Source organism: Lathamus discolor, chromosome 15 (genome assembly GCF_037157495.1).
Source record: "Lathamus discolor isolate bLatDis1 chromosome 15, bLatDis1.hap1, whole genome shotgun sequence".
Taxonomy (NCBI): Eukaryota; Metazoa; Chordata; class Aves; order Psittaciformes; family Psittacidae; genus Lathamus; species Lathamus discolor.
The window spans coordinates 10,336,523-10,357,639 of record NC_088898.1 but is presented as its reverse complement, the minus strand read 5'-3'; the positions used below and the strand labels follow the sequence as shown (position 1 = coordinate 10,357,639).

The 21,117-nt window shown below is 55.0% G+C and overlaps 1 protein-coding gene across 4 annotated transcripts in view; it reads right to left on the bottom strand.

Annotated features, from left to right (window-relative positions):
* RGS3 (regulator of G protein signaling 3) overlaps positions 1–14,874 on the bottom strand; it is a 76,128-nt gene extending 61,254 nt beyond the window's left edge. The window contains exons 1-7 of one of the 4 annotated variants that reach the window (XM_065695930.1): positions 14,497–14,874; positions 10,307–10,453; positions 4,233–4,283; positions 3,586–3,644; positions 2,859–2,953; positions 1,965–2,033; positions 1,168–1,228 (exon numbers count right to left, since the gene is read on the bottom strand). In XM_065695930.1, the coding sequence (XP_065552002.1) occupies positions 1,168–1,228; positions 1,965–2,033; positions 2,859–2,953; positions 3,586–3,644; positions 4,233–4,283; positions 10,307–10,453; positions 14,497–14,539 (525 nt within the window). In that variant the 5' untranslated portion in view covers positions 14,540–14,874. Of the gene's footprint in view, positions 1–1,167; positions 1,229–1,964; positions 2,034–2,858; positions 2,954–3,585; positions 3,645–4,232; positions 4,284–8,660; positions 8,746–10,306; positions 10,454–10,738; positions 10,791–14,496 lie in introns of those variants that run through there. The other 3 variants (XM_065695931.1, XM_065695933.1, XM_065695932.1) reach the window with 3 other exon arrangements.
* Between the last annotated feature and the right edge of the window lie 6,243 nt (positions 14,875–21,117).

The following is a 21,117-nucleotide window of genomic DNA, read 5'->3' as shown; positions in this document are numbered from 1 at the left end:
TGCCCCAGCATCCTCCTCCCACCCGTGAGAGCAGGGTGCTGTGCATGGGTGCTGTGCACACAAACACTCTGTCCTCTCTGCACACTGTGACACTTGGTGAAACTCACTGGCACAATCTGAGGAGGAAGGGACATTTCTGGGGAGGTCAAATATGACCAGAGGCCCCTCCATAGGAGAGCTGCAGTTCAGAGCCTTATTATCTTCACTGTTATAAGAAAGCTGCATCTCACTAGTCCAACATTCAGAGGAGGCTATGCTCAAGCTGCCTCTTACCCTTTTCTCAGGTCATTGCCACAAATTGCTTCTTTTTATCCTCTTGCTAGGGAGCAGATTTCCACACTTCAGGGGATGTATTAACACCTGCACAAAACCCTTCTGGCTGCCGAGAACTCTGATGTACAGAGGACACGACCAGGGGTGGAATCTCTGCCCACTGGCAGCCGGGATGATACATTTCCGCGTCTGAGTGGATCAGCAGAGTCATTCCCAGCAGCAGCCCGGCAGGGCTCTCCACGAAAGCAAAGCCGGCTGATGTGAAAGCTGTATTACCAAGCAGCAGCCAGGCTGGGGCAGCAGCACTGTGACTAAACCCGCAGGAGCGGCGACATGGATCCTGGCATGGAGACATCCTGGCAGCACCACTGCCTCCAGGAACAGCCCGAGACCTCTGCATGTGCCCCCTGCCCACCACCACCACCTCCACTGGTAAAGCCTTGGCTGCTGAGTGCAGGGAATTAGGCACAATCCTCCTCAGAGGAGCATGTCCCCACCATTGCACCCACTTGGCCACGGCTCAGGACATACCAGATGTGACAATTGCCAGACTGAGCGAGGCTGACCCCACCTCCTGTCCCCCCAGCAGGCAGCACTCACTGAGGCCACCTCTCTGCACCCCCAGTTGCTGCCACTCTGCGTCTCCCTACAGGTGGAAGTGACAGTCCCTGCTCTAGGATCCCTCCTTTCACAGCCTCCCTGCCCCTGCCTCCAGCAATCACACCAACATCAGGCGCACAATGGAACAACCTGGGAACGGGACCAGGGAACTCAGTGGGCACCCTTCTGTCCAAAGCGGGAGCAGCCTGCTCCTGCCCCGAGGATGCACATCCACCCACCGCCCTGAGAGAGTCAGACCCCAGACCCACACGCTGCGCTCTGGCACTGGGGTACCTTGTCCATGGTCAGGAGGGACTTCACACCAAAGCTCATGCAGCCGATGAGTTCACTCTGTCTGCAGGAGGGGCACAGACCATCAGCACTTGTGAGAACTCCCCAGGCACCAGCTCCCCAAGAGCATCCCTCTGCAGGGAGCCCACACCCATCCCAAACTGCCCAGTCCAGGAGCCAGGCAGTGACCAGGATGTGCCTCCCTGCCCATGCTTTGAGCAAGCACAGTGTGACCAGATGGCTGAGCTGCAGCAGAAGCTGGGCTCAACATCCTGGTCCCCTCCAGCCTATCCAATGCTGGCAGGAGCTTGGCTGAGGAGGCAGCATAGCCTGCCAAGTGCCAGACCCTTTGCTGCTGGGCTCTCCTCACTGCATTGCCCTCAGAGGTAGGGAAGGTCCCCAGCACACAGCCAGGCTCCAGCCAGCTTGACTTTAGCCTGCAGTGTAGGCACTAGTGGCTGCAGGATTTCTAATCGCTGGTGCAGCTGATGGCTACCACACAGCAGCAAAGCCAACAGAGCACAACAAGGACAGGGTTTCCTCTCCATCAGCCTGGAGTGTTGAGGTGCTCACCAGCACAGGCTGCCCATGAGGATGACCCTGGCTGGGTGTCCCACCAGCAGGTCCCAGCCCCACTGCTCATGCCCCTGCCTCACCAGCCTTCTATGTGGCCAGCCCTGATGTCAGGGCCAGCCCTTGAGGCCCATGGCACTGGAGGAGCTCACATGGGGGGTGGGCAGGTTCACTGCCATGCCAGCCCCATTTGAAAGAGGTTTTGTGGCAGGCTGGCAGCCCCTTACCTGGAGTTTCTCTCTCTGTTCCAGACTGTGACAAGGAGACGTTTCTGCTCATCCTCCTCTTGCACTGGGCTGTAACAAGCAAAGGGGACAGCCCATGAGCTGATGACACCATATGATCTTCCCCTCGCAGCCAGGGACCCCTCACCCTCCTCAGAGCCAGGTCTTCTCCATCCTCTGTACTCCCATTGCAGCATCACCCCAAACATCAACCTCCTCAAACAAGCCCCTGTTCCACCAATTGTCTCATTCCTGACAGCCAGCTGCAAAGGGATGTGACCCCTCCTGGGCAGGCGCTGGGGACACTCTTCAGGTTGTTTAAGAGGAAAAGCAACGTTGCAGAAAGACACACATCCACACCAAAGGGTAAATGCAAGGAACAAGGCACAGTTCATGATGCTGCATGGTGACAGAGGTCTGACAAAGGCTGGTTACTGAGCAATGCCAATTTCTACCAAAACAGCTCCATCCCCATGTAGAGACATGCTGTAGCTGTAGGAAATCCTTCTACCTTCCTCATTCATCCCAATGCACATGCTACTGCAGGTGCAAGGTGTAGGAAATGGAGTGTGTTTGCCCAACTCCTGCCCAGCAAGAGAGTCCAAGCGTGCAGAGCACTGCTGCCATGCTGTGTGCTGACAGCTCTGTGAGCCTTCACCAAGCTCTGCCCAAAAGTTCAAGGCATCTCAGCTATAAAAACCCAGCAGAATAATGTCTGTCACTCCTCATCTCAGCAGCAGATCTGCTCATGCATGATGCTTGTTTGTTATGGATCATAATGCACAACAAACATCGAGTTTAGCTTCAAGAGGGTGCCCCAGGACAACAGCCACGTGGTCCCCCCACGTGAGCACAGTAATGGATGGACCAGAGCTGCCTCTGCCCTCTCATACTCACAAGAGAAAGTGCTCATGGAAGACAGGGTTCTTGCTGTCTGGCACAGTCTTTGTCTTCTGCCGGCACCTCCAATCAGCATCTGGCACGATGGACATCTTTAGGGAGGGAAACGAGCAGCGTGTCAGTGCTCCTAAAGCCAGCCCTGGCACAGCACAGCCACTGCCATGGGTGACTGAGCCTCAAAACTCCAGCTGAGCCTGTGCTAACAGTTGATTAGATCACTCTATGGTGTCTGCACTTGCGTTACAGAGCTCTTCAGGGCAGCAGAGGGCAGGAAAAGAGCAGAAGAATCAAGGACTGGTGCACACGAGTGGTGCTGGCTGGTCTCTGACTTGCAGCCCCCTTGCAGTGGAGATGCTTCCTGCACTGTGCACAGCCCTGGGGCAGCCTGCAAAGGGGACCTCCAGGAGAGCTCAGAGCCACCCTGTGCTGGCCACACTCCTATCCCCACCAGTCCTCATCACCAGTGGGATGCTCCTATAACCACTGACACAGCCCTCAGCAGGGTCCTGTCCTCTGCTTTTCTGGCTCCATGCAGACACCGTGCCAACAAAAGCCATGAACCCTCCAGCACTGGGCAAGAGACCAGCCACCTCCCTGCATGCTGTGGGTACTTGGCCAGAGCAGAACAGAGTGGGAAAGGCAAGCCAGAGCATGCTTGGAGAACCCAACCACAAAATCCCAAGCAAGCATGAAGCTTGCAGAGCAAAACCTGAGCAGAACCCACCTTCACGTAGGAGTCGCATGGCCGGTGCTCCTTTCCCATCAGACCTTTTGCTTCCATGACTGGAAAGGAAACAGAATGGTCATGGCCCAAAGCAGCAGCAAAGCACCATAGGGGTGCTCCCTTCATGAGGGGCTGAACCCAGCTCCTACCCCCCCAGGATGCTGCACACACCTCCCCAGCAGCCTGCCCTCACTGAGCACCCACAGACACGTGAAGGACCTGGACCAGGGGAAATACTCTTGTTGAAGAAATATTGGTGGTGTTGAAAAAGCACCATTTGGAGGTAATGGAACGAATTGGAAGCCCTGGAAAATGGTTTTGGGCAACGTAAAAGACATTTTAGTGGAGATTAAGCATTTCAGGTTTTCTTTCACAAATGATATTTGACTTTTATCCCTTCACATGGAGTTAAAGAAAAAAACAGTTTATATGAGCAGATGTAAAACACACCCAGAAATGGTCCCCAGAAATTTCAGGTTGGCCTCTATATCAGAGAGCTCCCAATCGTGCCACTCTACCACAGCTGTTCCCCACAGCTGCCATGGAGCTCCAAAGAGCTTGAAGCAAAGGCATGGCAGTGCTGTCCCCATCACTAGCCCACCCTGGCTCTGGGGCCACCTTGCCATGTGCCCCATGGAGATACTCACTGTGCAGCACCAGGACGCGGTTCTGCACCTCGACGGACAGCTTCAGCTGGCCTGGAGGAAAGGAGAGGAGGGGACAGTGTTTTCTGAGCACACAGTAACCTGATGGCAGGAGACAAGAGCCCACGGCAGCAGGGAAGTGGGAGCACCAGGATGAAACAGTCGCCATGGGGTGGATTAACCCTGGTTGAACAGAGGGGTGCAGATGCTCAAATCCTGCTCCCAGCCCAGATTCAACTTCCCCTTTGCCCCTCCCCTGAGCTGCTGGTGGGCAAGAGGCTGCCAACCCTGCAGGAGGTGATGGTGGGCCAAGCAGCAGACAGCCTGGACAAAGGACAAGGACAAGCGGTGCCTTTGGTGGCAGGAGCACACCAGCACAGGGTCTGCTGGGGCAGCCTGAACCATGACACTAACCTGGTTTTGTCCATCCACTGCTGCAGGACCTGCTCCCTGCTTGCCCTGCTGCTTCCCTCCTCTGTCCAGGAGGGCTTTGGGAAATGGCAAAGCCTTACGAATCCCTTCCCGACTGTCACAGCCAGCAACAGTTCCTGTCCACTGGCACTCTCGAGCAGGAAGGACGCAGAGACAGCACAGCCCATGCAGCATCCACAACTGCTCACAGCAAAGCTAAGAATAAAGCCCAGCCTTTGCACAGCTCCCACCGCCTGTTGAAATGCCCATGCCAGGACCCTGAGCTCCCGCCTCTCATCATGAGCTGCAGTTTGTGCTTTTCCAGCACTGCCTGGACCTGTTTGCCAGCAACTGATTCCCAGCATTGAAAACCAGAGCAGTCATAGCCCTGTGCCAGCTCTGGGAGAGCCCCATGTGTAACCCCCATTGAGCACGGGCACGGGCCCAGGGCAGCAGCTCTGCCCTGCCAGCTTCCCAACAGGAACACACCGGCTTTCCCATGCTCCAGGAACCCTGCATCAGCCCTAAGTCCATCCACAACGCTCAGACTGGCACAAACACTCAGCTGATGGCATTTGCCAGGGTCTGGGTGAGACTCCATGGCACAGAGGGCTCTGAATTCCCAAGAGGATCCCTGGGAGTTGCTGCCTGCGGCCTGGATGGGATGTGCAGATGTTAAGGGTGATGCAGGGTCTGGAATCATAGGATCAACCAGGTTGGAAAACACCTTCAAGATCATCAAGTCCAACCTTTACTCCAGCACTGCCAAAGCCACCACGAAATCTGCATAATTGCTCTGAACCAACCCCAAACTAAATCATTCCCAGTCCTGGAGGATTAAAACATCAAAAGCATTGTTAGCCCAACACTCCATTTAGCCCAAAGCAAAATATCCCCTTTTCACTTGTTTTCCAGCTTACACAACACAACAAATACAGAAACATCATTTAGAGACATCTAAACAGCTTGTAAATTAAACCCCAGTTTGCAAAGCACACACCCAAGGACCTTGCTTGCTGGGCGAGGGGGGCATAACTCATGGGATTGTTCAACCTGAAACAACCAAAAAACTCCTTTTTTACTTAAAAAAAAAAAAAGAACATTTAAAGTCTCTCTCAGCTCACATTTGTGTCCGTGTGTGTGCACATGTGGAATGCACATCCTCATGTGCAGTTATATATGAGTGACCGCAGGGTGAGAAAGGACAAGGACCAGGCAGGGTCTGTCAGGAGAGCTCTATTGCAGCTAAGACCGACGTACAGCAGTGAGAACACCGACCCCTGTTTCACTGCCACCCCAGCCTCCCGGGCCATGCCTGTAACCCCTCTGCTATCTCTGGATCTCTGGCTCTGTGGGAACCCTCTCACTGCTCCACTATTAGCACGGAACAACCATTATAACATGGGAGCAAAATGCCCCTGACCGACCAAGCATGACGAGGAGTCTGCCCAGGGTGAATGGGCCCCAGGCAGGAGAAAGGAAGCTTTTGTGCTGGTTCTTCAGGGCAGGAGGCTCTGAACCCAGCACTGCCCTGGGGAGGGCTGGGGCTGCTCAGCTCCTGGGGTAGCTCATGAGGCACAGTGAGGGATCAGGTCACACAGGACCACGGCCTCGTGCACCGTGTGCAGGGCTGCTGCTTCTGGTGCAGGGACAGACCAAGGGGAATGGCTTTAACCTGCCCGAGGGGAGACTGAGATGAGCTCTTAGGCAGAAGCTCTTCCCTGTGAGGGTGCTGAGGCGCTGGCACAGGGTGCCCAGAGAAGCTGTGGCTGCCCCATCCCTGGCAGTGCTCAAGGCCAGGCTGGACACAGGGGCTTGGAGCAAGCTGCTCCAGTGGAAGGGGTCCCTGCCCATGGCAGAGGGGTGGAAGTGAATAACCTTTAAGGTCCCTTCCAGCACAAAACAGGGTGGGATTCTATGACAGTGCCCACGATCCCTGTCTTGCGGGCTACACCAGCAACCAAAGAGCTGGGAGAAAACAGGCAGTTTTGCCTTCTCCACAAACTGTCCCCTAGCAGAAGGGATGTGGGAGGAACAGATGACATTTTTCTCTTAATGCATTTGATCCCAAATGTCTCCAAAGCACATGAAGGGACAAATCACACATCCCAGAACACCCCAGCCAGCCCTTCTGCCCCAGAGGGGTCAAGCCTGCTCATACCACGGAAGAGCCCATCGGCTTTGTAAAACTTCCAGGGCTGGGATCACAGCAGGAAACTGCTGCTGGAAAGAGCCGATCCAGCCTGAGCTGGCAGAAGGGATCCGCTGCACCAGTGCCTGCACTTGGACAGAGCAGCTGCATGTTCTCAGATGCACAGAGCAGTGACCTTCCTCCAGAGCTGGCTGGGCAGCAACACAAACCAAATCAAGGCAAGCTCTTGGGCTGCATCTCCACCTCACTCCAAGACCAACAGAGAACCATTATCCTCTGGGTTTATCCCTTTGGATACACCCTAACACAAACTCAGGGAAACAGCTTCAGCAGAGAGGCCCTGGCACAGCTTGTCCAGGCCACCAGTGTTCAGTAAAGCTTCATATAAATGAAAATAGGCGCAGGGAAAGGCCAAAGGGAGACAGCAGAGCAGACAGCTCGCCTCACAACAGGACCCACACACAGCTCCCTGGGTGCACACCCCATCACAGAGAGAGGGTGCCCAGGTCACCATCCATCTGGGCCCCACAGGGCTAGGAGACGCAATTCAAGCTGATGAACAAAGCTGGCACAGGGATAACAGGGGGAAACCAGCACAATATGAATGAGCACAAGATGGTAATCAAACATTTCCACCCATGAGAGAAGTTGGCGAGGCTCAGGAAGGGGACATGTGAATGTTCTCCTTTGGGAGCAGACCTGATAGGCAGGAAAATCTGCTCCTGACTGATGATCTCTGACAAACAGAAAATTTTAGGATCTGCTCCTGAAAGGCTTTTTTGGTTTATTATAAGAAAAATGAAGGTGTTGCCCTGACTGGGACAGCCAAGAACCATCAGTGCACACACCAGGGGATTCTTACCAGAGGAAAGCAGTGTCAGAGAACTGCTGGGGCTGGAGGTCCCCACGGGCACAAGGCAGAGCATCCTCAGATCACCATCTGCAGCCTCAGGCCCTGGCACTTGCCCTTTTGAAGGGCAAGGGCCCCCTCTTTGGTCACGCACATGGAGAGGGCAGCGCTGGCCCTGTCCTGCTGCTGCTCTCCTGCTCCAGGTACACAACATCACATCTCTCTGGGATGGTCAGCCCATTAAAGGAACTGCAGCTGCTACGATAATGCTTGGCCTGGACTTGGTTACAGAGCCAAAAGGCACCACAAAACTCACATTATTTGGCATGAGTAAGTCCTACAGACAAAGACAGGAGGGATTCAGCTCCCAGGCTGGGCTGTCCTCAGCAGATGGATGCTCCCAAGCCAAAAGGGGGAAGGAGCAGCATCCCTGGCTGCCCTGAGAAGGGACACCGCACTCTGCTCAGGTGATCCCCCCGGTTCCCTCTCTGGCAGCACACACTGCACAGTCACCTGCCCTGCTCACTAACGCAAGCAGAAGCTTTGAAAGAAAACTACTGATGGGTGCCCAGTGGCACTGGGAAGGGCACCCACCTTCTGATGAGCCATCACACACCATAGGCAGCAGCCAGGCCACTGCTGCTGGGCCAGCTCCAGCCTGCAGAGCCAAGTCACTTCTTCAAGCCCATGCAGCAAAACTGAGGCAACCACAGAAATACCCACAGGGAGCGCAGAAGGAAACTGGGGCTCTGCCCTAGTGGGGGCCGCAGCTCCAGCCGCCCCTAGAGCAACGGCAGCTCCTGCCCATCCAAGGGGCAGAACGCGCTGGGTGCCCGGCATCCGGCTGCTGCCGCGCACCTCAGCGCCTGCACCTGGGTTTCCGGGCGCTCCCCACTTTGCGCGCTCCGTGAGCCACGCTCCAGCTCAGCTCAGTGCCTGCGGGGAGCAGCGCTGCAGCCCATTCCTTTCGGCCATGCCCCGCTGCAGCTCCCCCCGCGCTCGCAGCCCCGCCGCTTACCGAACGTGCGGAGGCAGAAGGAAGCTCCGAGCGGGGCAGCGCGGCGGGTGCAGAGCGAGACCCTGCGGATGCTGCCGGGCTCCATGGCGGGACCCCCCCAAGCCGGCAGCACCCGGAGCTGCCCCTGCCCGGCCCGGCAGCGGGATCCCACGGGACGCGTCCAACCGCCGCCCGTTGGGCCAGCGCCGCTCCCATTGGCCCCGCGGGTTTGAACAGGGACCGCACCTGCCTGAGCAAACAGAGCCCCAGCCGCAGCCGCGTGTGGGGATGCGGGCAGCATCCTGCGCTCCCCGAGCACCCCACGGCAGCACCGGCCCACGGCCACGCCGCTCAGGCACCGGGAATGAGCTCCGGGGAAAGGGGAAACCTTGACACGTTCCTCCTGCTCTGCGGCGTGCCAGGATGGAAGTAACGCGGTGGCTCTGGGGGCCATGGGGACTGCCAGCACATGTCCCACAGCAGACTCACAGTGCTGAGGAGATTACTGCAGGCAAGCAAAGGGGGTGAGCCAAGAAAGAGACAGCAGAGCACGGGGTGCCTGCTTGGCTCTCAGAAACACAGAATCAACCAGGCTGGAAAAGCCCTTTAAGCCCATCCAGTCCAACCGTTCCCAGCACTGCCAAGGCCACCACTGACCCATGGCACTGAGGCCTCGTCTCCACGCTGTGTGAGCACTTGCAGGGCCGGTGCCTGCAGCCCTGCCCTGGGCAGCCTGTTCCAATGCCTGAGCACCCTCTGGGGCAGGAATTGTTCCTCAGCTCCATCTAAACCTGCCCTGGGGCAGCTTGAGGCCGGTTCCTCTTGTCCCATCCCTTGTTCCTTGGGAGCAGAGCCCAGCCCCTCCTGGCTCCATCTGAAAAGGCAAAGACACGCAGCCCCCCAGGCTCATGGGATCACTCTGCAGGGCCCCAGATCTGCCCCTTCCATCACCTGGGAGCTGGCAATGCACCCACCAGCTCCAGGTGCCGCACCACAGCTCACTGGGAGGCACCCAGAGCTAACACCAGCTCTCAAGAGTGTGGGGGAATCACAGAGTTCCCCAAGGGCTGGGCTGTCCCACTCTGCTTCCCACCCTCGAGTCCAAGCAGTTCTGCTCCCCACAGTGCCAGGACCCCCCAGGGCTGATCTCCATCAGTCCCCAGCAGGGTGGACCTGCTCCCACACCACCTCATGCTGTAGGAAGCACCACACTCAATGAGTTTGGATCCTTGTGGCACTGGTGTGAGGCTGCAGGGTCCTCAGCAGCATGGAGGCTGTGGTGAGCCTGGAGCAGCCCCACGGGGGCTTTCAGGGTGGGAGTGGCTGATTCCCACTGCCCTGGGCCTGGGCAGAGGGGGGCAATGCGAGAGCTCAGCCCCGACAAGTGAAGGTTGGAGGAACAATGGTGCAGCCCAGCACACACTGAGCAGACGTGACAGTGGATGCTGCTGTCAGTGCTGTGAGGGCAGCTTCAGTTCCCAGCCTGCATCCAGCTGGAGCAATACTAAACACATCGACCTCTCTGGGACAAAAAAGGACACAATCTCCTGCAGATCCAGGTGCTGGATGCACACCCCTGCCATCATCCCCATGGCTGCCCCTCCACACGCTCCTGGCCATGGCTGAGCCCCCCTGGGCCACAGCACCCCTCACACCCCATCACTCACCTTTCCCCTTCACCCATGCGTGGCTGATCTTCCTCCTGCTCCCTGAGGCTCCCCTCTGCTGCCGTGGGGAGGATCGTGCAGCCCCACATCGCCCCTTCGCCAGGGGCGGATGCTCCAGCTCCAGCAACTGCGGACTCTGCCCTATCCCTGCCAGAGGAAAGAGGAGATGAGATACAGCAGGACGTGGAGCTGTGCACAGGGGACATCACAGGCTCTGCAGAAGGGTACGTCTGCACCTTACCCCAGCCTTCCCCTGCAAGCCCCGCTGCCAGGGCCCCTGCACTGAGCCTTCCCTGGCCAGCTCTGCACAAACAGGGCACATCTGCCCCCCACTATCACCCCACTGCTCAGCCCTGCCTGTGTGCAGACAGGAGAGGAGGGATGGAGATCCCCTGGCTCCAGTGTCACAGCAGAACAGACCCATGCTCACACCTGAGCTGCAGCCATGGCCCTTTGGCACACAGAGCATGCACCCCAGAGGCTCTGCTCAGCACCCTCATTGCATTTAAAACAGACAACCCGCCCCACCAGGGCTTCATTAGTGCATAAGCAGCTTTCCAGGACACTGGAGATGCTGCCCTGCCACTGCTGGGTGCTCGGGACAGTCTTGCAAGGCTCCAGCCCCAGCCCACACTGTGATGATGTGCTGGGGCTCAGAGCAGCAGGGAGGCCCTGCACCAAGAGGACCTGGATGGTTCTCTTGGGGCCAGCACCCTGCAGATACAGCAGGTACAGTGGCCCCAGTCTGCCCCTCCTTGCCCACAGCCATCAAACCACCACAGGATCCTATCTGAGAGAGAGGGAAGTGCACAGACCCAGAGATGGGAGCCTTCAGAGCACAGGGCAGGGGAACCTGCATGGCTCAGTAGCTCTTCAGGACCAGAAACTTCTGCCCAGGCTTCTCCCATAGAGCTGAGCAGTGCCGGGTTAGTGCAGCACAAATGTCTTACACTGCCCTTATGCAGACCCAGCACAAACACAGCCCGAGCTGTGGAGTCTCAGGTGAATCCTCCCTACGAGGGCAGAGCAGTGTCCCTCATCCATGGTGTGCCCATGATGCGCACACTCTATCCACGCAAGCAGAAGAGCCTGACCTGTGATTCTAGTGCAAGATGGAGCCCTCTGAAGCCAGGATGTGTCGCTGTGGCAGGGTGTGCCAGGACACGCAGCACCGAGTTCAGTGCCTCCAGGTACCCCAAAACATCCCCCAGCTCCATTGTCACAGCCCTTAGCCCAAGGGGCCTGGCGCAGAGGCAGCAGCTTGGAAAGCCTGTTTGCTCCTAGAAAAGCTGCCTTTTCCCTCAGAGCTTGGCTCATTCTCTGGCAGGGGCACAGGTTTGATTCAGCTGAATTTACACCAGCAAAACTGCCTGAAACTGCAGCAACAGAAGGGACAGAGTGAGCAAGGGAGGGATGCTCTCTGGACAGCCCAATCCATCACTGCCAACAGACACCTATTGTGTCTCTGCCATAAATCACAGGGTGTCAGAGAAGACACAAATAATGATTTGGAAGTCTCCAAAGGCCTCCAGACAAAAAGCATGGCTCTGTGCTGGCAGCCCACACAGTGCTCAGCCCTAACCTTCACAACCCGCAGGCAGCCAGCTAGTGCCATCACAGTTATACTTGCCTCTTAAGGTATGCAGAGCCTGTGAAGGCCTTGCAGGACTCTCTGCTGGCAGCTCCTGCCCCATGGTGGAAAGGAGCCAGATGCCTCCTGATCCCTTCTTCACACAGCACAGCAGGATGTGAGGGGGATGATGTGCAGCTCAGAGATCAATGGAGCAAAACAGGCCCAGAGCTGAGTCTGCTTGGGCTGCCAGAGTAGCCTTCCTGCTCAGGGAATCACCCACATCCATCCCCACGGATGCTGTGCTGCTGGAGCCTCCTGCACGCAGGGGAAGGAGCACCAGTGACAGTCATGGGTGAGAGCTGTCAGCACCATTGAACTGCTCTCCTGCTGCTCAGCTTCTCAGCAGCGATGCCTGGGAGCACAATGGGCTCCAGCTGCCCCCACCACAGGGACCCAGAGCTCAGGGTGGGGTGAAGAAGAAACCCAAGCAAAGGAGTGATTTAGTCTGTAATTGCTGCTCATTCAGCACAGCAGGGGCTTTGCTGCCCCAATCAAGATGCAGGGGATACACAAGCCCTGCAGCACAGGCAGAGCCAGAGCACCAGCAGCCCCACAACCCTGGGTCTCTCAGCAGCTCCAACATGCTCTTCTAATGACGACTCTGGATTTGAGTACAGGGGGAGATGGATCCCCATTTCCCAGCAAGGCTGACAATGTCAGAGGTGTGGGAGGCAAGCAGAATCCCAGGCTGCTTTGGGTTGGAAGGGACCTTAAAGCTCCTCCAGCTCCAACCCCTGCCACAGGCAGGGACCCCTTCCACTGGAGCAGCTTGCTCCAAGCCCCTGTGTCCAACCTGGCCTTGAGCACTGCCAGGGATGGGGCAGCCACAGCTTCTCTGGGCACCCTGTGCCAGCGCCTCAGCACCCTCCCAGGGAAGAGCTTCTGCCTAAGAGCTCATCTCAGTCTCCCATGGGCCATCACATCCTGCAGTTCCCTGTCCCAGCTGCCCAAGGAGATCTTTGCACCCCGGCATCCAGAAACACATCCCCACAGCTGCTCGTGCTCTCCCTGTAGACCCAGGTACAGCCAGTGGAGCCTTCAGCTCCAGCACAGCTCACCAACATCAGAGCTCATCCAAACCATAACATGCTGAAACCAGAGGTGTCACACCCTTTACCACATCTTCTGACATGCAAGAGAACCCTGGACACAGAGCCAGGGAGGGAATGAACCCCTTCAACCCATCCTCACCTTCCTCCCCTGTCCTCACAAGCAGCACTGGCAACAACCTTGGGAGAGGAAGCAAGTCACAAGTAGTTCTATTACAGAACATTACAGGAGCTCTCCCTTCCTCCGGACAGGGAGGGTCTGGGGATCCCTCAGCACCCCAGCCCTGGGTGTGCAGAGGAACCTCCCAGAGGCTCAATCCCCTTCTCTTACAGCTGCATCTAACAGCAAGATGCAGGTTCCCTGAGGAGAGGCCCCGGACTGGCTGGGGTCACTGTCAGTGCTGCCGTCACCTCCTGACAGGAGGGTTGAAGAAGGACCCTGCCACTGTCCCCAGCATCCATCCATCCCTCACCACAGCCCCCAGAAGCCCTGAGCACCACAGACACAGGTAAATGATGTCAAAGTTGTCCTGGACAACAAGGAACCAGCACACAGGTGGGATGAGCACTGCTCAGGGGTACAGAGTGCTTCAAAGTGTTCCCCCTTTCAGGCTTATCGAAAGCTCTTTGTTGAGCTGAATCCACTTGCTGACATTCCCAGTGATCTCCATGTGCCACCCATCAAAATTAACACTTTATCCCAGAAAATTTATTTACCCCAAAAAAATTGTCTGGGATTGTATGTTTCGGCACACAATATCCCCAGCCATCAGTGACCAGTGTATCTCTACCCACAGCACACACACCACCAAGCAGTCCTATGGGGGAACAAGCAAACCATCCTCTCTGCAGTCCCAGGTGTCCTGAACCTCTGGTAGTGCAAGCAGAATGTGCACCAGCCCAACCCTGCCGTGTCCCGATCTCCTTCACCACAATCCTCACAACAGCATCAAGACTATGGCTTGCGTTATTCCCTGTGGTACACACAGCAAGTGGTGAGAGGTGTTTGACATGGCCCTGTCTCCTAGGAGCTGCCCAGGCTCACACAAAGCCTCCTCTCTCCAAGGCAAAACGCTTCTAAGAGGCAAAAGGAAAGACAAACAGGTCAGTAACATGCACTGTCTCTCTCAGGCCTCACAGGTTTGGGTAAAGGAACCCCATGAGACACGAGGTTTAAAAAGAGCAATCAAACAGTACCAGTAAAGGACTCCAGGATTCCAAGGCCATGGGAGTCCCCACGCTCCCCTCCCTGAGGGCTTGCTGCTCACTGCAGAAATCGCTCCTGACTCTCAAACCCAGCGGGTTCCAGTCTGCTCCTTCCTGCAGCACAAGGCACGAGCAGAGAGCCCAAATGTGATCCTGCCATGAGCAGGGCACCTCTAACACCCCACAGAGCGTGCGGGAGCTACAGTCCCTCATCTCCAAACACCAGGATGCAGCGGTGACAACCAGGCAGCTGCACAGCCAGGATCCCCCACCCCTCACCCAGCAGACAGCGGCGGAATCACCTGAGCACTCCGGTGTGATCCCCGGCTCTCCCAGCTGCTCCATGACTCCACGTGGGATGATCGCCGTCTCCAGCCACCTCCAGGCACCAGCGTCCTGTGCCCCGGCTGTGGTTTGGCTGCCACAAGCCTTTGACCTTGGCACCCCAGGTAAAATCCCCACTATGTAAATGTCCCAAGGGATCAGAGCTCCAGTCCTAGGAAGTCACCAGTTAAACAGTATGCTGGGAAGAGATGGTGGTGGTGGCACCTGCAACGGCCCCTTTCCTGGCTCCCAGCAGGGATGGATCAACTCTTTCTGCCTTCCCCCCTCACATCCAAGCCCCTGGGGACTGACCTTAACCTGCATTTCCATTGGAGTCTGCGGCAATCTGCACGTTCAGCTGCTTGGCCCGGGAGTTAATGGCTTTCTTTTAAAATTTAACACGTTCTCAGTCACAGATTCCGGTTTCCCAGCACCGGGACCTGCCTTTGGCTGGAAACTCAAACCCAGACACATGCCCTGACAGTTAGTCCAGGCAAAAGGGTAACGGACACACACACAGAGCCCGCAAGGTTGAAGCTGGCTTTGAAACTAAAGAGATGAAATCAGACTGGGGAAAATCACTTGGCTTCCCATGTGGTAAGAGGATCGGCACAGAAAGGGCCTGGGCTATTTCTGGGGAAACCTGAGGGCAGATCCCTGGCATTAGCACAGTTCCACAGGACCTCAGCACTGACCCAGTGGTGGGACTGCCGCAGCCCCTCTGCCCCAGGGTCTAGAGGAACACCGAGTCCAGGGCACTGCTGGGCTGCTCCTGTCCCTGACACCACTGCTGCAGCCAGCACAGCTGGGTTGTTCCAACAAGTGCCAATGAAGAATCATAGGATCAAACAGGTTGGAAAAGACCTTTCAGATCATCAGATCCAACCTTTACCCCAGCACTGCCAAGTCCACCACTAACCCATGGCACTAAGTCATCAAATCCCAGATTGAAGGGACCTCAAGCATCACCTGGTCCAACCTTTCTAGGCAAAGCATGACCTACTCTAGATGTCCCAGCACCCTGGACCCAGGGTTCAGTGTTGGGGAATCCTCCACTTCCCTGGGGAGATTATTCCAGCAGGTGATTGTTCTGACCAGGAAAAATTTTCCACTTGTGTCCAACCGGAATCTCCTCAGGAATAACTTGTGCCCATCACCCTTGTCTTTTTCATGGGACCCCTTGGAAAAAGGGAGTCTTCATCTTCTTTGCATGGTGATAAGATCTCCTGGAGCCTTCTCTTCTCCAGGCTGAGCAGCCCCAGCTCTCTCAGCCTTTCCTCACACGCAGCCTAATCCTGGGATCATCTTTGTGGCCCTTCTCTGGACCCTCTCCAGCCTGTCCATCTCTCAGCACCCTGATGATATATCAGCCTCTGTGATGCCCAGTTTTATAAGAACCTTCTCTTTGCATCTTTATAGGACTTGCTGTGTTTGGCATCTTTCACCCATAGCTCTGGCTTACAAGCTTCTTTGGCTGATCCCTTCTCTAAATCTCTCTCTGTCCCTTAACCCAAAATGAACACTCTGAACACACAATGGGACTCACACACAGTGACACTGGCCTCTGCACTGGGGAGGTGCTGCTGTTAGAACTCAGGCTTAAAGCATGGCCAAGTACATCAAGGGCAGGCAAAGGGTCTGTACCAAATTCCACGTGGGCAGGAGCTGTTACAAACCAGGAATGCAGAGCACAGAGCAGTCTGTGTGCATGACTTCTTGTCCCCATGCCCATCTTTCAGCAGGGCCAAGCTTGCTGAACTCAAAGCAGTTCATCTTGTCCCTCACCCCTTTGTACTGCTACGGCTAAACTGGCCAAAACTGACCACTAAGGCAGCCGCATCTAGGCTGGGTTTGTATTAGAGCTACTCCATCAATCACCTGCTCTCCATGACAGTTACAGCAGAGAAACAGATGAGAGAGCAAGAAGCTCTTTTATCTCCAGTTCTTGAGGACTTTCACCTGTGTTGAGCACTCTGAGCCTGCAGTAACTGCCTGGCTGCTTCCCCTCCCTGCCCTGGGGCTGCTTAATTCCATAGGGATCACTTTGAAGCTCAGCAACGCTTCCTGAAACATCCTGTACAAAACAACTCCTGTGGGGCCAGGCAGAGCCTCCCACTGTCACCCTTTAGAGTGAGGAAACAGCAGCCACGCAGGATAGTGACAGTAGGAGCAACCCCTGGGTTAGCCTCAGCAGCACAGCACAGTCCAACTCTCAGAGGGCTGAGAGCAGATACTGACCCCATAGCACCAGTGGGCCACAATAAACTATGGTTTTCACCTTCCCCCCTCCCACCTTTTCCCTTTTGCCATTCTAGCCTGCAGAGTAACAGGAGGCTGAGCACACCCCTGACTTAGGAACATCACCCAAACACCTCACGACTTTACCATGAAAATGCTTTGTCCTTGGCTTCGTATTCCTTTAAGGCAGTGGGATTTCCACAGGCAGGGTTTTTAACACATACCTGTCCAACAGGCTTTAACCTGAATAAAAGCACAGCTTACACAGCACTACACAAACTCACAGCACCATCCGTTCCATGCGCTCTCTACCCCTGATCATATTAGTGAAGAGTAGTGGTGAGATATTGCAGGTCTCTTAGAGGTCGGATGGGACTTGGAGCAAGCTGCTCCAGTGGAAGGCGTCCCTGCCCGTGGCAGGGGTTGGAGCTGGAGGAGCTTTAAGGTCCCTTCCAACCCAAACTACTCTATGATTCTATGAACATCCAGTCCCCTTTCTGCAGCTGCTCTAGGGCACGTTACATCTGACAAAAGTTGACCCAGGTGTCCTGGGTTCAGCAGTAGCAGTTATTTTTCTCCTTCTTAGTAGCTGGTGCAGCGCCGTGTTTTGACTTTTGGCCTGGGAACAGCACTGATAACACCGATGTTTTCAGTTACTGCTCAAATGTTTGGTCTGGCCAAGGACTTTGTGAGCCTCCTGCTCTGCCAGGGAGGAGGGGAAGCTGGGAGGAAGCAGAGACAGGACACCAGACCCAAGCTAGCCAAAGAGGCATCCATACCACAGCACTTCATGGCCAGGAGGTAACGGGGAGTTACCTCGAAGGGCTGAAGGACTGCAGGGTTGGACGAGGTATCGGTGGGTGCTTGGCTGGGGGGAGTGGGGCGAGTTATCAGTCAGCTGGTGCTGAGGTGTTGTGTTCTTTCCTCTTGTTATTTCCTTTATCATTATTATTATTGGTGGTAGCAGCAGTGATTTGTGTTATACCTTAGTTACTGAACTGTTCTTATCTCAACCTGTGGGAGTTGCATTCTTTTCAATTCTCCTCTTCGTCCCTCCAGGAGTAGGGGGAGGGAAGGAAAGGGGGGAGTGAGTAGACGAGCTGTTTGGATTGGTTTGAACCACGACACTAGGTCAAGCAGAAATACAGTGGAAGCAGAGCATAAACTGCAGCAGCAAGAGGTGAGGAAGAGCAGCAGGGATCACCGAGTCCTACAGGGCACCAGAGCAGCCTCTGCCATTTAGAAACTCTCACGTGGACCTTAGAAACTCTCACTGGGGCTATGTGATCGCGGGTCTGTGGTGCCAAGTCCCTGCTCTCAGCCCCTGCTGCCTTGCACATGGGGCTGGGATCCAGCTTTCCTGAGCCTGCAGTGCTGCTGGGATTGCTGGATTTGGACAAATGCTAAGGACACATCCGTGGCTGGCTTGTTTTAATGAAATAAAAATAATATAATAATCAAGCTGGCTCTTCAAAAAGTTTAGAGACACTGCTCCCAAAAGAGATATGGCTCAATACAGCAAAAGTTCTCTTGGGGATGATGATTTTGGCCTTAGGATGGTCACATGGATCAAAGTAATTAAGTTACAACAGCTTAAAAAGTCACTGCCTGTCGCTTGAGCTGAACTGAGCGCAGAGTCTGAAGCTACCTGAAGTAGTTGAGCTGCTGTCAGCTCACTGACACCAGGCACCTGGGTGCTGCTTTCCAGGGCTCCACCGTTCAACCTCTCAGAGCCAGGCCAGCTCAGTAATTTGACAGAAATAAGTGTTTGTGGTATTGGCAAGCAAACGGATTTGGCCAGGGCATCTGCTGGGGGGAGACAGAGATCAGGCACCAGAAGTGGCTCAAAGTTGCCCTTTTTGTTGGAAGAGATCTTCTTCACCCTCCGGTGAAGCCCCACACACTTTGGTTCTGCTACACTTTTGTGTCCAGATGAAGCTAATTTAGTGGGAGGCCGCTGCTGAAAGGACAGCTGCCCTTTTTCTCTCCCCCAACTACATGATACCGACTCCCCCCTTTTGCCCGAGCATGGGAGCAGGCACATGGAATCATGGAATCTCTCAAGTTGGAAGGGACCCACAAGAACTATTGAGTCCAACACCCTGCTCCTTGCAGGACTACTTACAATTAAACCACACAACTAAGAGCACAGAGCAAAGCTCCCGGAGCTCAGACAGGCTTGGTCAGAGCTCCCTGGGGAGTGACCAACAACCCCTCAGTGAAGACCCTTTTCCTTACAGAACTCAAGGATATATAAGAAACTAAAAGCAAACATTCGGGGTCAGACAAGGTCTGTGCAGCTCGAGGTCCTGTTCCGTGTCAGAAGGGGGAAAACAAGAACAGCATGAGACAGTCTCCAGCAATAGTTGTCCACCCCCTAGGACAGGGGGTAATGGGTTAAAACTTAAACAGGGGAAGTTTAGATTGGATATAAGGAAGAAGTTCTTTACTGTGAGGGCGGTGAGGCACTGGAATGGGTTGCCCAAGGAAGTTGTGAATGCTCCATCCCTGGCGGTGCTCAAGGCCAGAACACCGGAGCCTTGGACAGAGCCTTGGGTGATATGGTTTAGTGGGAGGTGTCCCTGCCCATGGCAGGGGGGTTGGAACTGGATGATCTTAAGGTCCTTTCCAACCCTAACTATTCTATGAGTCTATGATTCTATGACTTTCCACTATAATAGGGTCACCCTGACTTTACATTTTGCAGCCATAGGAGTTGGGTCCCATTGGGGTGGCAGCACACCAGGAGTTCAGCCTCACCATGACCTCTCTAAGCCACTCTGTGAATTCATTTGTATTCTGGCTCATTTGGCAGAGCATGGCCTGGTTACTGCATAATAATGATCATGTTCTCTGCAGTCAGAAAGGCACTGCCCTCCCTCCAAGCACAAAGCACTCACTTCTACAGTGTTATTGAAGAGCATGAGGTTCCTCTGTCCAGGTGAGATAACGTCTGACCCTGCTGCAGAGTTCAGGCCTAGAAAAATAGGTCTTTCTGAAGCACAATACAAAGAAAAGCAAGATTCATGGTGAAACCAATTTGAACGAACAGTCGGAAAGGCAGCTCAGAGCTTAGCCTACAGGTTTCCTTTGCAAAGCACCTTCCAAAATGAATTAACAAAGCCAGCATTAACATAATAGTTATTTCACGCAGCTGAAAATAGCTTTTCCACCGGTACACTCCATTTGCCCCAGTATCTTTCTTAGGTCAGAGAGGAAAGTGCACTCAGTTAGAAGAATTTTAGGTTGGCAATGTTTTGATGATCAAAACTGATGAATTAGTTTATGGTAAAAAAGGATCCCAGGAAGAGAGTTTAAGGATGAAACAGCTTTATTTGGAGCCCTTCATCAGAGATGATCTAATCTTAGAAAACCCAGGGCAGGAAGAGAAGCCTGCAAGCAGTATATACAAGGTAGCTCACTCCACTGGGAGCTGGGCTCCTTCTTGCACCACCTATTTTGTGTTTAGGGGAAGACGGAATGGTTCCAGACATTAAAGTCTGGGGACAGATACACTTGGAGGGCTACGAAGATGCTGCGAGGGCTGGAGCAGCTCTGCTCTGGAGCCAGGCTGAGAGAGCTGGGCTGGGGCAGCCTGGACAAGAGAAGGCTCCTCAAGGGGAGACCTGAGAGCAGCTCCAGTGCCTATAGGGGCTGCAGGAAACCTGGAGCTTTGGACAAGGGCCTGTAGGGACAGGCCAAGGGGAATGGCTTGAACCTGCACGAGGGGAGGTTGAGATGAGATCTCCATCACACAGCAGGGACCAAAGCCTCCAAGGAAGAACAGAACCCGCTGTACACACAGCTTGCTAGGAAGGGCCCAGCCTTTGCCAGGGAGCAGGGGAGCTTTGGGCCCTGTCCCTGGCTCTGGGCTGGCATCACCCCTGCTCCTGCCGCACCCCTTCACCAGGCCCAGCACCACCTCGCTTGGTTCTCAGACCAAGCCCTGGCAAAACAGAGAAGGAGCCGGAGCTGCAGCGCTGCTGAGGGCTCACAGTGCCTAGGAGCTGACACCAGCAATGGGCCCCATCGCCCACTGCAGCACCTCAGCCCCAAAAGCCATGAACCACGTGTGTTAACAACAGAACGCGTTAAAAGGAGCTAAAAACGAGACTCTGGAGACAGGACCTGCCCACACAGGGATGGTCTTTATTAATTCAATCCCTGTAACTGCGAAGGGCATCAAGACCTCAGAAGCCTGTCGTCAGCTCTGCCCTGTGTGCCCCCCTAATGCTGTGTGCCACCCCCAGCACGTTGTTAGTCCAATACAAATTGTTGCCTTCACCTATAAATGAGCCTCATAAATGTCTCTAAACTGTCCCTGTTGGAAAGAGCAGAATTTTGTATGATAAAACAATTGT